Below are 19,921 nucleotides of genomic sequence, written 5' to 3'. Positions count from 1 at the left end.
GGAAGAAATGGACAAATTCTTAGAAAGGTATAACCTTCCAAGACTGAACCAGGAAGAAACAGAATATATGAACAGACCAATCACAAGTAATGAAATTGAAACTGTGATTAAAAATCTTCCAAAAAAGAAAAGTCCAGGACCAGATGGCTTCACAGGTGAATTCTATCAAACATTTAGAGAAGAGCTAACACCCAACCTTCTCAAACTCTTCCAAAGAACTGCAGAGGAAGGAAAACTCCCAAACTCATTCTATGAGGCCACCATCACCCTGACACAAAAACCAGACAAAGATACTACAAAGAAAGATAATTGCAGAACAATATCACTGATGAATACTGATGCAAAAATCCTCGACAAGGGCTTCCCTGGTGGCGCAGTGGTTGAGAGTCCGCCTGCTGATGCAGGGCACACGGGTTCCTTTCCCGGTCCGGGAAGATCCCACATGCCAAGGAGCGGCTAGGCCCGTGAGCCATGGCCACTGGGCCCGCACGTCCGGAGCCTGTGCTCCGCAATGGGAGAGGTCACAACAGTGAGAGGCCCGCGTATCTACCACAAAAAAAAAAAAAAAAACAGAATCCAACAACACATTAAAAGGCTCATACACCATGATCAAATGGGATTTATCCCAGAGATGCAAGGATTCTTCAATATACACAAATCACTCAGTGTGATACACCACATTAACAAACTGAAGGAGAAAAACCATATGATCATCTCAACAGATTCAGAAAAAGCTTTTGACAAAATTCAACACCCACTTATGATAAAAACTCTCCAGAAAATGGGCATAGAGGGAACTTGCCTCAACATAATAAAGGCCATATACGACAAACCCACAGCAAACATCATTCTCAATGGTGAAAAACTAAAAGCATTTCCTCTAAAAGCAGGAACAAGAAAAGGACCACTCTCACCACTATTATCCAACATAGTTTTGGAAGTCCTAGCCATGGCATTCAGAAAAGAGAAAGAAATAAAAGGAATACAAATTGAAAAAGAAAAAGTAAAACTGTCACTGTTTGCAGACGACATGATAATATACATAGAGAATCCTAAAGATGCCACCAGAAAACTACTAGAGCTAATCAATGAATTTGGTAAAGTTGCAGGATACAAAATTAATGCACAGAAATCTCTTGCACTCCTATACACTAATGATGAAAAATCTGAAAGAGAAATTAAGGAAACACTCCCATTTACCACCGCAACAAAAACAATACAATACCTAGGAATAAACCTACTTAGGGAAACAAAAGACCTGTATGCAGAAAACTATAAGACACTGATGAAAGAAAGTAAAGATGATACCAACAGATGGAGAGATATACCATGTTCTTGGATGGGAAGAATCAATATTGTGAAAATGACTATACTATCCAAAGCAATCTAAAGATTCAATGCAATCCCTATCAAATTATCAATGGCATTTTTTACAGAACTACAACAAAAAATCTTAATATTTGTATGGAGACACGAAAGACCCCAAATAGCCAAAGCAGTCTTGAGGGGAAAAAACGGAGCTGGAGGAATCAGACTCCCTGACTTCAGACTATACTACAAAGCTACAGTAATCAAGACCATGTGGTACTGGCACAAAAACAGAAATACAGATCAATGGAACAGGATAGAAAGCCCAGAGATAAACCCACGTACCTATGGTCAACTAATCTATGACAAAGGAAGCAAGGATATACAATGGAGAAAAGACAGTCTCTTCAATAAGTGGTGCTGGGAAAACTGGACAGCTACATGTCAAAGAATGAAATTAGAACACTCCCTAACACCATACACAAAAATAAATTCAATATGGATTGGAGACATAAATGTAAGACCGGGCACTATAAAAGCCTTAGAGGAAAACATAGGCAGAACACTCTTTGACATAAATCACAGCAAGATATTTTTTGATCCACCTCCTAGAGTAATGGAAATAAAAACAAAAATAAACAAGTGGGACCTAATGAAACTTCAAAGCTTTTGCACAGCAAAGGAAACCATAAACAGGATGAAAAGACAACCCTCAGAATAGGAGAAAATACTTGCAAATGAATAATAGGACAAAGGATTAATCTCCAAAATATATAAACAGCTCATGCAGCTCAATACTAAAGAAACAAACAAACCAATCCAAAAATGGGCAGAAGACCTAAATAGACATTTCTCCAAAGAAGACATACAGATGGCCAAGAAGCAGATAAAAAGCTGCTCAACATCACTAATTATTAGAGAAATGCAGATCAAAACTACAATGAGGTATCACCTCACACCAGTTAGAATGGGCATCATCAGAAAATCTACAAACAACAAATGCTGGAGAGGGTGTGGAGAAAAGGGAACCCTCCTGCACTGTTGGTGGGAATATAAATTGATACAGCCACTATGAAGAACAGTATGGAGGTTCCTTAAAAAACTAAAAATAGAATTACCATATGACCCAGCAGTCCCACTAGTGGGCATATACCCAGAGAAAACCATAATTCCAAAAGACACATGCACCCCAATGTTCACTGCAGCACTATTTACAATAGCCAGGTCATGGAAGCAACCTAAATGCCCATCGACAGACAAATGGATAAAGAAGTTGTGGTACATACATACAATGGAATATTACTCAGCCATAAAAAGGAACAAAATTGAGTCATTTGTAGAGATGTGGATGCATCTAGAGACTGTCATACAGAGTGAAGTAAGTCAGAAAGAGAAAAACAAATATCGTATATTAACGCATATATGTGGAACCTAGAAAATGGTACAGATGAACTGGTTTGCAGAGCAGAAACTGAGACACAGAAGTAGAGAACGTATGGATACCAAGGGGGGAAGCAGCGGGGGTGGGGGTTGTGGTGGGGTGAATTGGGAGATTGGGATTGACATATATACACTAATATGTATAAAATGGATGACTAATAAGAAAAGAAATAAACATTAAAAAAAAAGAAAACTAAAAATAGAACTAGCATATGATCCAGCAATCCCATTCCTGGGCATATACCCAGAGAAAACCATAATTCAAAAAGATACATGCACCCCAATGTTCACTGCAGCACTATTTACAATAGCCAGGACATGGAAGCAACCTAAATGTCCACCAACAGAGGAATGGATAAAGAAGATGTGGTATATATATACAATGGAATATTACTCAGCCATAAAAAAGAACAAAACAATGCCAGTTGCAGCAACATGGATGCAACTGGAGATTATCATACTAAATAAAGTAAGTAAGAAAGAGAAAGACAAATACCATGTGATATCACTTATATATGGAATCTAAAATATGGCACACAAACAAACCTATCTACAAAACAGAAACAGACTCACAGACAGAGAGAACAGACTTATGGTTGCCAAGGGCGAGGGAGGTGAGGGAGAGAAGGACTGGGAGTCTAGAATTAGCAGATGCAAACTAGTACATATAGGATGCATAAACAAAAAGGTCCTACTGTATATTATAGGGAACTATATTCAATATCCTGTGATAAGCCATAATGGAAAAGAATATTTTAAAAAGCATGTCAAGAAAAAAAGAGACTTTCCAAATGTGGAAAAGAAAAAATAAGATATACAGAAATGTAAGGCTACACTATACTGAACATTTCCCACTGTGGTGATTAGGTTAACCAAATGGTACATCCATCAGTGTAATGCATGCAATCCTGACTTTCAGACATTTCACCTTCATAAAATCCATACTTTCATATAAATATACTGACACCTTTAAACTGCATTTCATATACACACACAAACTCTGGCAAGAAGAACAGGTATCTCAAAGCGTCCAGCTCACATAGGCAAGCATCCACTTACCAAACTCAACCTCCCTCCCACTCCATCACCTGCATCTCAGCTCCTCTCTCTCTTTTCCCTGCAGAGCTGCAGGGGTCACTGGTTGGCAGGAATATTTGGGCTAGTTAATCACTTGCCAGCCAGGTAGTCAGGACCCAAGAAGCAGCACCTGCACAAACCATAATTAGATATTTTACAACATTTTTTTAGTACTCTGGAGTAAAAGAACTCCAGATAAGATAGATAAGGCAATGGGAAAAATTTTAGACATTCAACTTTCTAATAAGTTCTTATGAAAGTAATATGTTGAAAGTAAGAAATACTTTCTACATTATTAAAATCTCAAAATCTAAAGGAGAATAAAAGAAACTATCACAGCAAGTTACCTTTGTATACTCAATAAATGTTTCCTAAAGTTGCTTTTCTCACTTCAAATTTTACCAATTATTATAGCACTACTCTCCGGTAAACTATTTTCCAATCAAAGTTCAAGGAAAGTAAAAATCCTTAATGTTAAAGTTAATGTAAAAATCCTTAATATTAAAATCTTCATAACTGAGCATGTAAATTGTCAATAAACAAGATGAAAACAGGAAAGGTTTACAGTTTTTAAAACCTGATGTCAATAAAGAGATTTTAGATATGACACTAAAAGCCCATTTGTCTTCCATAAAAGAAAAATATGATAAACTAGACTTCACCAAAATTATCAATAAAAATTTTTCCTTTGTGAAAGACACTGTTAAGAGAATGAAAAGATAAGCTACACACTGGGAGAAAATATTTACAAACCACATATCTGACAAAGAATTATATTCAGAACAAAAGAAGAACTCTCAAAACTCAACAGTGAGAAAACAAACTACCCACTGAAAAAATGGGCAAAAGATGGTCTCAGTAGGTTAAATACTCTATGATTCTCTTTATAAGACATTCTCAAAAAGACAAAATTATAGTGGTAGAGAGTGGATCAGTGGACTAAGGGGTGCCAGGGACTAAGGCGTGGGGAGAAGAGTGTAAAACAGGGAAAGCAGAGGGAGTTTTTGAGGCTGATGGAACTGTTATGTTTCCTGATTATGGTAGAGAATATATGAATCTATTCATGTGTAAAGATTCATAGACTTATACAATAAAAAAAGTCAATTCTACTGTTTGTTAACTTAAAAAGTAACACAAAGGAAAATATTGCCTCTTTCCAGCCTTCTCTCAAATCCCTACTATAGTGCAGGCTCTGTGCTAGGCACCAAGAACACAAAGTTAAAAAGACAAGAGTTTGCCCTCAGAGGGGGAGGCAAAAAAACACAATATGATACAGGCTTTAATGGAGGAATATACAATACACACAGAGTTCCACACTTAAGAAAGGCTTCCTGTAGAAATCAAAAGCTTTACAGACAAGCAAAAGCTAAGAGAATTCAGCACCACCAAACCAGCTCTACAGCAAATGCTAAAGGAACTTCTCTAAGTGGGAAACACAAGAGAAGAAAAGGATCTACAAAAACAAACCCAAAACAATTAAGAAAACAGTCATAGAAACATACATAACGATAATTACCTTAAACGTGAATGGATTAAATGCTCCAACCAAAAGACACAGGCTCACTGAATGGATACAAAAACAAGACCCATATATATGTTTTCTACAAGAGACCCACTTCAGACCTAGTGACACATACAGACTGAAAGTGAGGGGATGGAAAAAGATATTCCACGCAAATGGAAATCAAAAGAAAGCCGGAGTAGCTATACTCATATCAGATAAAATAGAATTTAAAATAAAGATCGTTACAAGAGACAAGGAAGGACTATACATAATGATCACGGGATCAAACCAAGAAGAAGATATAACAATTATAAATATATATGCACCCAACATAAGAGCACCTCAATACACAAGGCAACTGCTAACAGCTATAAAAGAGGAAATCGACAGTAACACAAGAATAGTGGGGGACTTTAACACCTCACTTACACCAATGGACAGATCATCAAAAATGAAAATTAATAAGGAAACAGAAGCTGTAAATGACACAACAGACCAGATAGATTTAATTGATATTTATAGGACATTCCATCCAAAAACAGCTGATTACACTTTCTTCTCAAGTGCGCACTGAATATTCTCCAAGATAGATCACAACTTGGGTCACAGATCAACCCACAGTAAATTTAAGAAAACTGAAATCATATCAAGTATCTTTTCTGACCACAATGCTATGAGATTAGAAATGAATTACAGGGAAAAAAAACATAAAAAACACAAACACATGGAGGCTAAACAATACGTTACTAAATAACCAAGAGATCACTGAAGAAATCAAAGAGGAAATCAAAAAATACCTAGAGACAAATGACAATGAAAACGTGACGATCCAAAACCTGTGGGATGCACCAAAAGCAATTCTAAGACGGAAGTTTATAGCTATGCAAGCCTACCTAAAGAAACAAGAAAAATCTCAAGTAAACAATCTAACCTTACACCTAAAGGAACTAGAGAAAGAAAAACAAACAAAACCCAAAGTTAGCAGAAGGAAAGAAATCATAAAGATCAGAGCAGAAATAAATGAAATAGAAACAAAGAAAACAATAGCAAACATCAATAAAACTAAAAGCTGGTTCTTTGAGAAGATAAACAAAATTGATAAATCATTAGCCAGACTCATCAAAAAAAAAGGGAGAGGACTCAAATCAATAAAATTAGAAATGAAAAAGGAGAAGTTACAACAGACACTGCAGAAATACAAAGCATCGTAAGAGACTATTACAAGCAACTCTATGCCAATAAAATGGACAACGTGGAAGAAATGGATAGATTCTTAGAAAGGTATAACCTTCCAAGACTGAACCAGGAAGAAACAGAAAATATGAACAGACCAATCACAAGTAATGAAATTGAAACTGTGTTTAAAAATCTTCCAACAAAGAAAAGTCCAGGACCAGATGGCTTACCAGGAGAATTCTATCAAACATTTAGAGAAGGGCTAACACCCATCCTTCTCAAACTCTTCCAAAGAACTGCAGAGGAAGGAACACTCCCAAACTCATTCTGTGAGGCCACCATCACCCTGATACCAAACCAGAGAAAGATACTACAAAAAAACAGAATCACAGAACAATATCACTGATGAATATACATGCAAAAATCCTCAACAAAATAATAGCAAACAGAATCCAACAATACATTAAAAGGATCATACACCATGACCAAGTGGGATTTATACCAGGGATGCAAGGATTCTTCAATATATGCACATCAATCAATGTGATACACCATATTAACAAATTGAAGAATAAAAACCATATGATCATCTCAATAGATGTAGAAAAAGCTTTTCACAAAATTCAACACCCATTTATGATAAAAACTCTCCAGAAAGTGGGAATAGAGGGAACCTACCTCAACATAATAAAGGCCATATACGACAAACCCACAGCAAACAACATTCTCAATGGTGAAAAACTGAAAGCATTTCCTCTAAGATCAGGAACGAGACAAGGATGTCCACTCTCACCACTATTATTCAACATAGTTTTGGAAGTCCTAGCCACAGCAATCAGAGAAGAAAGAGAAATAAAAGGAATACAACTTAGAAAAGAAGAAGTAAAACTGTCACTGTTTGCAGGTGACATGATACTATACATACAGAATCCTAAAAATGCCACCAGGAAACTACTAGAGCTAATCAATGAATTTGGTAAAGTTGCAGGATACAAAATTAATGCACAGAAATCTCTTGCATTCCTATACACTAATGATGAAAAATCTGAAAGAGAAATTAAGGAAACACTCCCATTTACCACCGCAACAAAAACAATACAATACCTAGGAATAAACCTACTTAGGGAAACAAAAGACCTGTATGCAGAAAACTATAAGACACTGATGAAAGAAATTAAAGATGATGCCAACAGATGGAGAGATATACCATGTTCTTGGATGGGAAGAATCAATATTGTGAAAATGACTATACTACCCAAAGCAATCTACACATTCAATGCAATCCCTATCAAATTACCAATGGCATATTTTACAGAACTAGAACAAGTCATCTTAATATTTGTATGGAGACACGATAGACCCCAAATAGCCAAAGCAGTCTTGAGGGGAAAAAACGGAGCTGGAGGAATCAGACTCCCTGACTTCAGACTATACTACAAAGCTACAATAATCAACACAATATGGTACTGGCACAAAAACAGAAACAGAGATCAATGGAACAAGATAGAAAGCACAGCAATAAACCCACACACCTATGGTCAACTAATCTATGACAAAGGAGGCAAAGATATACAATGGAGAAAAGACAGCCTCTTCTATAAGTGGTGCTGGGAGAACTGGACAGCTACATGTAAAAGAATGAAATAGAACACTCCCTAACACCATACACAAAAATAAATTCAATATGGATTAGAGACCTAAATGTAAGGCTGGACACTATAAAACTCTTAGAGGAAAACACAGGAAGAACACTCTTTGACATAAATCACATCAAGATCTTTTTTGATCCACCTCCTAGAGTAATGGAAATAAAAATAAACAAGTGGGACCTAATGAAACTTCAAAGCTTTTGCACAGCAAAGGAAACCATAAACAAGACGAAAAGACAAACCTCAGAATGGGAGAAAATATTTGCAAAGGAATCAACGGACAAAGGATTAATCTCCAAAATATATAAACAGCTCATGCAGCTCAATACTAAAGAAACACACAACCCAATCCAAAAACGGGCAGAAGACCTAAATAGACATTTCTCCAAAGAAGACATACAGATGGCCGAGAAGCACATGAAAAGCTGCTCAACATCACTAATTATTAGAGAAATGCAGATCAAAACTACAATGAGGTATCACCTCACACCGGTTAGAATGGGCATCATCAGAAAATCTACAAACAACAAATGCTGGAGAGGGTGTGGAGAAAAGGGAACCCTCTTGCACTGTTGGTGGGAATGTAAACTGATACAGCCACTATGAAGAACAGTATGGAGGTTCCTTAAAAAACTAAAAATAGAATTACCATATGACCCAGCAATCCCACTACTGTGCATATACCCAGAGAAAAGCAGACTTCAAAAAGACACATGCACCCCAATGTTCATTGCAGCACTATTTACAATAGCCAGGTCATGGAAGCAACCTAAATGCCCATCGACAGACGAATGGATAAAGAAGTTGTGGTACATATATACAATGGAATACTACTCAGCCATAAAAATGAACGAAATTGAGTCATTTGTTGAGACGTGGATGCATCTAGAGACTGTCATACAGAGTGAAGTAAGTCAGAAAGAGAAAAACAAATATCGTATATTAATGCAGGTATGTGGAACCTAGAAAAATGGTAAAGATGAACCAATTTGCAGGGCAGAAGTTGAGACTCAGATGTAGAGAACAAACGTATGGACACCATGGGGGTAAAACCGTGGTGGGGTGGGGATGGTGGTGTACTGAATTGGGCGATTGGGATTGACATGTATATACTGATGTGTATAAAACTGATGACTAATAAGAACCTGCGATATAAAAAAACAAACAAACAACTAATACTAAACTTTCTTTGGGTTATTTGTATGGAAATATGTTAATATAAATGTTTCAGACATTACATGAAATTTCTAAAAATCTTATATGTTCTGGTATAATGTTATAAGTCATAATTCTAGTTATTACTTTAAAATGTATATCTCAGAAATAACTAAATTTCCTTGTCAATTGCATTATTATGAACTTTCATCAAATCTTTAACCATGGTCATTTTTAAGTCTTTTGTCATTTACAGACTGTTCTGGATGTACTCTGATGCTTTCCCCAAAATTTTCCTATAAAAGGGTTTCATCTTCAAGGAATTCATGGAAAAGACTCTGACAAGTACAGGTTTCTGGTAACTGACTATACTGCTTAACTGAATGAATAAGCATTTTCAGAACTCTAATGGAAAACTAATGAATTAATAAAAGTGCTAACAAAAGATCAAGAGGAAAAAAAATTAATTACATGGGACTGAGTGAACTGATGAGGATGATTATAATTTTTGTGACTTTTTGTTTGAATAAAAAAAAAAAGCCACCCGGACTCAGAGGCAAAAAATATACAAATCAGTTTTCACTGCAAAGTAAAGGAACTGTTACAGTGGAGGATTACTGGACTGAATGTCAATGTTATGACATAGTATGAGTGTGTCTCGTGTTTGGTAATTGCAATCATTGTTGCTTTTGTTGTGGTCATCCATTTACAATGCTTGGTGTCAGTTTATTTATCTCTTGTAAAAATAAAATACAGTGTGTGTGTGTGAGTTGTGGGGAAAAAAAAGGAAACGTTTAAATTCCTGATTCTGGTTTTGTACAACTGTATAATTAATGGTGATGATCATATTATAAGGGCAGATTTATATGTGTGGAGGAGGTGGTGGTGATGGGGAGGCCCAAATAGAAATTACAAATAAAGGAAATAAAATTCAAAAAGGTTTCCTGTAGAACACAAGGCAGAAGCTAACACTTCAGATGAACAGGGACTGCCAAGACAAAAGGAAAGAACATTCCAGACAGAGGAAACAGCATCTAACAGAGAGGTATTTAAGAATGCAGGGTACCAGCATACTTAGAAAACTACAAATAATTATCTTCCCAAGCACAAGCAGGCCATACAAGAATGTGCTCAGGAATTGAAAGCAGGTTCCCTCTAAGCAATACAAATAGTGCCTGAATATGAAGCTTTGGAAATGGCAGATTTCAGATTCAAGTCAAGCTGAGTACTTCTATTCATTCCTTGCTCCCCTTTGTTCACATCATCCTAATCACTGTAGTATACTTGCATCTATCACTTTTGCCAAGCTACGGTACAGCCACAGCCTCTAACAAAATATGTTTAGGTATTCAGCACAGCACTGGGATTAAAAACCCAGTCTACCAGGGTTCAAATCTAGACTCCATAATTTGCTAGTTGTGTGACCCTAGGCAAGTTACTTAACCTGTCTGTGCTTCAATTTTCTCACAATAAAGTGAGAATAATAATTGCAGCTGCTCATCAGGCTGCTATGAAAAATGTACTAATTTATATAAAGTGCTTAGAATAGAGCTTGACTCATAGAAAGCACCACAGAAGTGTCTGCTATTAATACTCAGTAAACATTAGCTATGTAAAATAAAGACATGTAATTCTCACAGTTTGAAAACAAACCCAAATTACTTTAAGTATGTGCAAGACCTGCACACTGAAAACTAGAAAATATGGTTCAAATTAAAGAGCTAAATACATGGAAGATGTGCGCTCATGGATCAGAAGATTCAATACTGTTTAAAGATACCAATTCTTCTGAAACTGATCTACATTCTCAATGTAATCCCAATCAAAATCTGGGTAGGCATGTTTGTAGAACTTGACAAGCTGTCTCCAAACTTTTTATGAAAATGCAAACAATCTAGAATAGCCAAAACAATTTTGAGAAAGAAAAAGAAAGAGGACTAAGACTACCAGATTTCAACTTAGTATAAAGGTATAATAAACAAGGCTGTGTGCTATTAAGAGAAATAAAAGCCCACATTTGTACAGAGACTTGTATATACGTGTTCATAATAGCTGTATTAACAGCCAAAAACTGGAAACAACCCAAATGTCCATCAGCAGGTGGATGGATTAATTGTAGTATAACCATACAAGGGAATACTGGTCAGCAATAAAAGAGAATAAAAATACACAACATACGGGACTTCCCTGATGCCGGAGTGATTAAGAATCCGCCTGCCAAGGCAGGGACACGGGTTCGAGCCCTGGTCCGGGAAGATCCCACATGCCACGGAGCAACTAAGCCTGTGCGCCACTACTGAGCCTGTGCTCTAGAGCCCGCAAGCCACAACTACTGAAGCCTGCGCACCTAGAGCCCGTGCTCTGCAGCAAGAGAAGCCACGGCAATGAGAAGCCTGCGCACCGCAACAAAGAGTAGCCCCGGCTCACCGCAACTAGAGAAAGCCCGCAGCAACAAAGACCCAACGCAGCCAAAAGTAAATAAATAAAAAATAAATTTATTAAAAAAAAATACACAACACAGATGAATCTCAAGTAATCATACTGAGTTAAAGAAGTTGGATCCCTCCCCCCCAAAAAAGCACTGTATATGATTCCTTTTATATAACATTCTAGAAAATACAGCCTAATCTACAACGACAGAAAACTGACTAGTGGTTGCCTAGGGAAAGGGGGTGGGGAGAGCGGACTGACTGCAAAGGAGCATGAGGGAACTCCTGCAGTGATGTCTGTGGTGGTTACACAATTACAGACATTTGTCAAAACTAAACAAACTACATACACTTAAAATTGGTGAATTTTACCGTATATAAATTACGTCTCAATATAAACAACATAAAGTCATAAGGCAAACCATCTTTTAAAAATAAAAACATACCTTTTTCTTTCTATATTCATGGAAAGAATACAGGCAAGAATTACCATTCACTTAATACTGTTGAGAAATCTATATTACATTATGAGAATTTTGTAACCTTAGCATGATGATACAACCAAAAACACTGCTAATGGTTCTTTCATATCTGTGTCTCCTTTAACTAAAGACTCAATGGAATTCTACAAGAGAATTTTCCAATCCTGAACAGAAGTACTTATTCTAGTTGAAAATTAATAAGCAACACAGAGTTTAACTAGGAAATCCATTAGCAAGCTTGTAACTGGCCATAAGGTTATCTAAGCCTGACAGGTTCCAGAGAATTGAGGGGGAAAAAAAAAAGTATAAAGGAGATTTAAGAACATGAAACAGCTCTTATGCTACTCAAAATTTAGCAATGGTATTCCGCATGATTCTAATTCTACTCCTACATAAAGAACCCTGCAAGGATCAAGAATACAGAGATTGTTCCTTAAAGCTAGAAGTCAGTCAGTAATAGGAAACATAAAGAAGACATTTTTATCTTATGAAGTTCTCTCAGGGGAGCACTACTTACCTGATTAATTCTCCTGAGTTAAGCTGTTTTTCTCCTTAAGTCTCAAAAAATAACAAATATTTTGCTTATTTTATAATACTGTGGTTGTCTTTTAAGTATATATCAGTATTAACCCTCAATCCTTAAAATTAGAAAACAAAATCTGTACAGTAAGTAATAAATGACGTAAATATTTACAAGGAGAAAAAAAGGCATTGTAAGCAATTTCCAGTTAAACAACCAAAGCAATACGTAGCATGCATATTATATGGATTTGGTTAGAACAGGCAATGTGCTACTTTATCTTCTAATTTATGCTGTCATATAAGTTAGTTCACAGCTTAAGATATTTAAGATCTCAATTAGGTTAACCTTTCCTTTTGTAAATTAAGAATACAAGTAATAATCATACTCAGTGTTTCCTATTCAAGTTCCACACACATTCACACCTTCAGGCCTTAATGGGCTCTATTCCTTCTACCTACCCTTCTACCTACGATGCCCACCTCCATTTATCCCACCCATCTAGATCCTTCCCATCTCTCACCACCTATCTTAATTGGTACATGTTCCCTGATCCCTTGGGCCAGAAGCAATCTCTCTGTCTTCTAAAATCCCATAGCCCTTTTCTGTAGTCTCTTATGGCATTTAACACTTTCTATCCTGTACTATACTTCTTTAAGTCCAGTAAACACTTTTCTACTAGGAGTATCCTTGAAAGGAAGGTCCACACTTTATTCAGCCTTGTATCCCTAGGAGCACGTAGTGCCTGAAACTAAACATTTATTGGGTGTGTTTAGAGAAGAAATAGAGAGGAAAACGTTCAACAATATTTTTTTAGGCATTCTGTGCCCCACTGCCTTAGGAGATATAAAAGGAAACAAATATCAATGATAGAGACCTGCTCTAAATCTACTAAGAGACATAGACATGTAAAAAGATTAATACAATATAACTGTGATAAGTGTTATAATAAGAGATAAACAGGGTGCTGTGAGGGGAACATTACGTATGTTGAAGACTGTTCTAATTCCACAAACTATGTTAGGAAACCAGTCTAGATTTTTGAAGGTCCCAAAGACTAGAAAGGTTTCAAGAGTGGTATAATAAGAGCCCCCTTAATCTTAAAATTTTTTCTTAACCTGAAACTAACACTCCACCTATATAGTAACCTTACTTGCAAACAGGGAGTAACAAATTTCTCTCTATTCTTGGTACAGCCCTCTGCAATAACCAGGCCTGGTCTTTTTATATTTACACAAATTTGCTCATCTCATCCTCTCACACTTGTCTGAATTGTGCACCATTTCCATAAGGCATGTGCCATTCCCATGCCCCAAACTCTGCTTATCTAAATCTATTTAACCTTTAAGGTTCTTCTGAAAGCCCACTTCTAAGCTATCACCCAAGATTACTACATCCCCCAAATGTATATTGTACCATTACTGCTATCTATACCTCTCTCTCTTTTTTTTTTTTTTTTTTTTTTTATGGTACGCGGGCCTCCCACCGCCGCGGCCTCTCCCGCCGCGGAGCACAGGCTCCGGACGCACAGGCCCAGCGGCCACGGTTCACAGGCCCAGCCGCTCCGCAGCACGCGGGATCCTCCCGGACCGGAGCACGAACCCGTTTTAACAATTAATGATAATGATAAAGTTAATTCTTAACATTTTATACAACTTGGAGTTAAACAGAACTGATCTCAAACCCCATTTGTGCTACCACCTTGCAACGTGAAGCTGGGCAAGCCACAACACTCTCTTGAACCTTAGTTTCCTCATTATTAAAATTAGTATTAAATTGGGTGATGTGTACAACATGCCTAATATACACATACATTCCTACTACATACATGTATATAGATATTTAATTTTAATATTCTTATTTTATATTTAATACTCATATTTAACGTTATTACTATTATTTTCCAAGAAGGGAGATGCAAACTCTCTCTAAAACTCAAGGCAAGAGCAATGAAACATGAACAAAGTGGGTACTAAAAACTGGATCAATTAGTTGATGTAAAGGAGCCTCACAACTTTTAAATGTGCCCTCAAGACAACTCACACAAGACACCATCAGCAGAATTTCTCATGTCTTCTACTGAAAACCATGAAAAACTCAGAGGCAGAAAGACATAGAGGTCTTACGATGGTGGCCCTACCACTTACATACTTCCCAAGAGTTTATCTTCCTCAGTGCAACCCTGAAGCTGTATAAAAGGTCAAAGGAAGAAATATCTTCTTTTACGTAAATCAAATAGTACATAAATTTAACATTTTTTTTAACCTGCATTATCCCTCGGAGGCAAGCAAAACCACTTCTGCAAATTTCAGCCTCAGAAGAGAAAGTCCAAGTGGGATGGGGCTGAATCATCAATTTAAAATGACCAACGTTTGCCCCACCCTGGAATGGGGACACTACCGCGACCGTTTCCAGCGTTGTCCGGGACATCCCACGCTCTGCCCCCACCCCATCCTTCCTTAAGCCCTCACCTCGGACGCTTGTCCCGGCACTAGGCGCAGCCAGTCCCACCCTCGGCTCTGACCCGACGTCAGGCATCCCCACACCAGGGTCCACACCCGTCTCTCGTCCCAATTCAGACTCTTACCCCACCCAGACAACTGCACTCACCCGGGCGGTGACCTTATACACCGTGTAGCCCCTCGGGTGTCGCTGGGGCTCGGTGACAGTGTAGAAACGGGCCAGGTCGGCACCCCGCTCTCGGGGAGAGGTCATCCTCCCGCCGCCTCTGCCGCCGCCGCTTGCCGGGGACCATCAGTGCAACCCGACACCGCCGCGGCCCGGATTTTCTAAGTAGTGGCCAGGCGGCGAGGGGGCGGTAGCTCGGCTGCGGCGCCTCCGCCGCAGCGCTCTGCTTCCGGGTTGGCGGGAAAGCTTCCGGGTCAGGCCGGGGCGCCAATTCTGGGGAAGAAGTGGTTTCACCTGAGATACGGACCCTAATTAGGGCCTGACCCTGGCAAATGGGCTGGAATCAGGCAGTAGAACTGCCTGTAACGGGATGGAGGGATACCCGAGCCTAGCATCTTCTTTCCTTCCCTACTGACGACCCATCGGTTTAAATACCCACAACACCTGAACTCTCTGCCTGACATAATTCTTCCTTCTTTCTAAGACAAATCCCGTAAACCTGTGCATATGTCTTTATACCACCACAGCAAGCTCCCAAATGTTTAAAAAAAAAAAAAATAGAGCCTGCCTGTTAGAGTTTTACAAGGATTAAGTTGCGACCCACTGCAGTAGCCCACTGACAGTAGGCCCTGCGGGGAATTCAAGCTGGGGAAAATTAGGACGTATTCCCTGCTTTGGGTATACTAACCCTTAGATAGTTAAGATGCATATCCGAGGGAAATTTTCACAGGTTCTTGCACCTTTCCATACATACAAAAGCACTAAAATCATTAACTTGAGATAGCTGTTCTGTGTGATTAGCAGTAATCTTTTGATGCTTGACTTCATGTTTTTCCCAGCAAAAAAAAAAATCATATATAACCTGGCTCCTCCCTTACCTCTTTGGAGCAGTTTCTCAGAGCTATCTGAGAGGCTGTCTCCTGAGCTATAGTACTCAAAGCGGTCCCTGAATAAAACTGAAACTGATTATTCTCACATTGTGTGTATTTTTTAGTTGACACAGCCCTATATCAGTTTTAAACATCATCCCTTCATGTTCTAAAAGCTGGAATCTGTGTCTGGCTGGGGAGGTCGGGTTGGGGAGTGGGTGGGAATCACCTGACCTCAGAAAGCTACTAGGAAGATAGAGTTTCCTATCTCAATTCCTTGCTATCCACTGCTTGGCAATTATTCTACCTTACTTTGATCAAGATTTTCTCTTTCCCCCATAACATTCATTCCAAGCATTTGCCATTCTCCTTAACTCTCTATTCCTCTATTCCTCTCCTTAACTCTCTATTCCTTGCCTCCCTACCCTTTGGCCCCTCCTGCTTTACAGGAGGAAAAAAGTTCTTAGTACCAACCCCTCCATCTTGACACATTTCTATACAGACATATCCCTACCTCGTTTTTCAGGACTAATCACTCTTCCTGTGCCCTGATATTCATCCTCATTGGCAGACCTAAAGACATTGTTCCATCGATGACATCCCAACTCTGCTCTCTGTACCTTTAATCTATTCCTTATCACTGGCTCCTTCTTCTCATCCCATGTATGCCTAAATCTATCTATCATTCATTCATTAAACCTGAATTCACCACCTACTATGTGCCAGACATCATGCTAATTAGGCATTGGAGTTACAAAGTCCCTGCTCTTAAGAACCATCTAGTAAGAAAAAACAGAGAACAATTAAACTATATTGTTGTAAATAGTATAACAGATGTATATATGGAGTGCTACAGAGCACATCTAATTAATATTGGAAGATTAGCTAAGGTTTTTCTGATACAGGGGAAACTATGGCTGAATCTTGAAAGAGAGATAGGAATTAGCCAGGCAGAGAAGAGAATAAAGGACATCATTCATGTTGTCTTTTCCCCTGCTTCTTTCTTTCTCCTTCCCCTCTTTGTCAAAGTTGTTTAAGTTGTTTTCAAAGTAATCTGCATCAATAGTCGAATATTCATCACACATTCATACATTCATGAATATCATACATTCATTCCCATATTCACTTCACTACTACACTGCTACTGTGAAACTGCTTTGAAAAAAGTTTCTAATGACCTTATCTTACCCAGTATTTCCAAACTTTGAACGTTTCTGATCATTTCCACCTTTTCAAAACTCTTCTATGTCCTTAGTATAGGAGTCAGCATTCTCTTGCTTTTTCCTTTTACACTCTGAGTCATTCACTCCTTTTCAATCTCCTTTGTTGATTTCTCCTCCTTCTGGGAAACTTTAATGTCCTTGTTCCTCAGAATTTTGCCTTTGATCCTTTGTTCTTTATTCCCATTGACTTACAAATCTATATCTCAAGGAGTATCTCTTTTCTAGGATTTGACACATATTCTGCACATCTTTACCTATATATCCAAATACCACTAAAAAAAAGATTAAAATCTGAGCTTTTTTCCCTCAAAAGCCTGTTCCTATCTCAATGACTGACTTTATTCTCCATTTATTTACATTAGCCAGGAATCTAGAAATCACCCTTAGCAACTTCCTCTCCCACTTTCTCCAAATTTGTTTAATTCAGCAACTGTCATTGGTTAAAACTAAAAGAATGGAAAAAGATATACCATGAAAGCACTACACAGAAGACTTTAGAAGAAGACACATTACCAGGTATAAGGAAGAACAAAACTTAATGATAAAGGGTTCAATTTGTAAAGGAAAAAAAAAAAGTTGCCTGCCATTCCAGTTCTACAAGAATCAAGCCATTTGCCACTGCAGTTGCCCACTGACAGTGCACCCTGAGGGGAACTCAGGATAGAGAAAAACTGGAAACATTCAACAGTGCTTTGGATATACAGGCCCTTAGATAGTTAAGATGCATATCTAAGGAAAGTTTCAAATGATCCCAGATTCTTACATCTTCCCATACATAGAAAAACACTAAAATCATTAACTTGAGATGTTTATTCTTTGTGATTAGCCGTAACCTTTTGATGTGTGACATCATGGTTTTCCCAGCAAAAGAAACTCATGTATATCCTGGCTCCTTTGTTATCTCTTTGGAGCAGTTCCTCACAGGTTTCCTAGAGGTTCTCTCCCAGTCAATAGTCCTCAGTAAGGTCCTGAATAAAACTTAACTCACAAGTTTTATGTTGTGCATTTTTCTTTCAGTCGACAAATTCATCAAGAAGGCATGACAATTTTAAATGTGCATGTGCCTAATCAAAGAACTTAAAAATGTATACAGCAAAAACCAGTAGAACTAAAAGAAGAAAAGAACAAATCCATGATAGTAGTTAAGACATTAACACTCCTCTCTCAGTAACTGATAAAACAGGTGGACAATAAATGATATTTTTAATCTAAAATTTTTTTTTTTTGGCCATGCTTGGGATCTTAGTTCCCTGACCAGAAATCAAATCTGTGCCCCTCACAGTGGAAGCTTGGAGTCTTAACCACTGGACCACCAGGAAAGTCCCAAATCAGTTTTTTTTATCTCCAGGCATATAAGAAAATCTCTGTCCAGTCATTAGCTGACCACTAAGCTAACAGAACAGAGACTTCAGTGGCCACACACAACAACTAATAGACTTTACAAAACAGTTCAGAAAATGTACTAAACAACAACTACTACAAGCAGTAACAATGAACTCTGAGGAGGGAAGAGAATCTGGTTTTCAGAGTTGTCACATTATGATACTCAAAATGTCCAGTTTTCAACAAAAAATTATGAGGCATCCTAAAAAATAAGAAAGTATGGCCCCTACACAGTGAAAACAGAAATCAATAAAAACCAAGTCCATGAGGAAGCCCAAATGTAAATAAACTGTTTTAAATATGTTCAAAGAGCTAAAAAACAAAACAAAAAATGTCCAACCAAAACTGGCTCAAGAAGCAACAGAAAATGTGAATAGACACATAATGAATAAAAATATTGAATCAGTAGTTTTAAAGCTTGAACAAATAAAAAGCCCAGGATCAGATGGCTTCACTGGTGAATTCTACCAAATATTTAAAGAAAAATTAACAACAATCTTTCTCAAATTCTTCCAAAAAAAATAGATGAGAAAACAATGACTCATTTTATGAAGCCAGTATTAACTGAGTATCAAAGCCAGACAAAGACATACCAAAATAAGAAAACTGCAGTCCAAAATCTCTTATGAATATATGGAAACATCTTCAACTAAATATAAGCAAACCAAATCCCACAGTATATTAAAAGGATTAAATAACATGATAAGTGGGATTTATCCCAAAAATGCAAGGTTGGTTCAACATATGAAAATAAATGAATGTAATACACCATATTAATGAAATAAAGGGGGAAAACACGTGATTATCTCAATAGATATATACAGAAAAAGCATTTGACAAAATCGAACACCCTTTTGTGATAAACACAAAACAAAGTAGGAATAAAATAGAATTTCCTCAACCTGATAAATGGTACTGATGAAAAAATCACAGCTAACATCATACTCAGTGGTGAAAAACTGAAAGTTTTCTCCCTAAGATCAGCAACAAGACAAAGAGGTACACTCTTTCCACATCTATTCAACATTGTACTGGAAGTTCTAGCCAAGACAATGAGACGAGAAATATAAAGCATCCA

The 19,921-nt window shown here is 37.6% G+C and overlaps 1 protein-coding gene across 7 annotated transcripts in view; it reads right to left on the bottom strand.

Annotated features, from left to right (window-relative positions):
• The window catches only part of RPS6KC1 (ribosomal protein S6 kinase C1), a 218,314-nt gene extending 202,711 nt beyond the window's left edge, over nucleotides 1–15,603 (bottom strand). For 4 of the 7 annotated variants that reach the window (XM_027082964.1, XM_027082965.1, XM_027082958.1 and 1 more), the window contains exon 1: nucleotides 15,351–15,603. Coding sequence is in view for 5 of the 7 variants with exons in the window: in XM_027082958.1 (XP_026938759.1) it covers nucleotides 15,351–15,455 (105 nt within the window). In the remaining 2 variants the exon portion in view is untranslated. The remainder of the gene's footprint in view (nucleotides 1–15,350) is intronic. The other 3 variants (XM_027082959.1, XM_027082961.1, XM_027082967.1) reach the window with 3 other exon arrangements.
• Between the last annotated feature and the right edge of the window lie 4,318 nt (nucleotides 15,604–19,921).

The sequence above is a fragment of the Aethalodelphis obliquidens genome, unplaced genomic scaffold (genome assembly GCF_003676395.1).
Source record: "Aethalodelphis obliquidens isolate GAN/ISIS:26980383/991018 unplaced genomic scaffold, ASM367639v1 scaffold48, whole genome shotgun sequence".
Taxonomy (NCBI): domain Eukaryota; kingdom Metazoa; phylum Chordata; class Mammalia; order Artiodactyla; family Delphinidae; genus Aethalodelphis; species Aethalodelphis obliquidens.
Note: the sequence above shows the minus strand (reverse complement) of the source record. Positions and strands in the feature narration are given on the sequence as shown.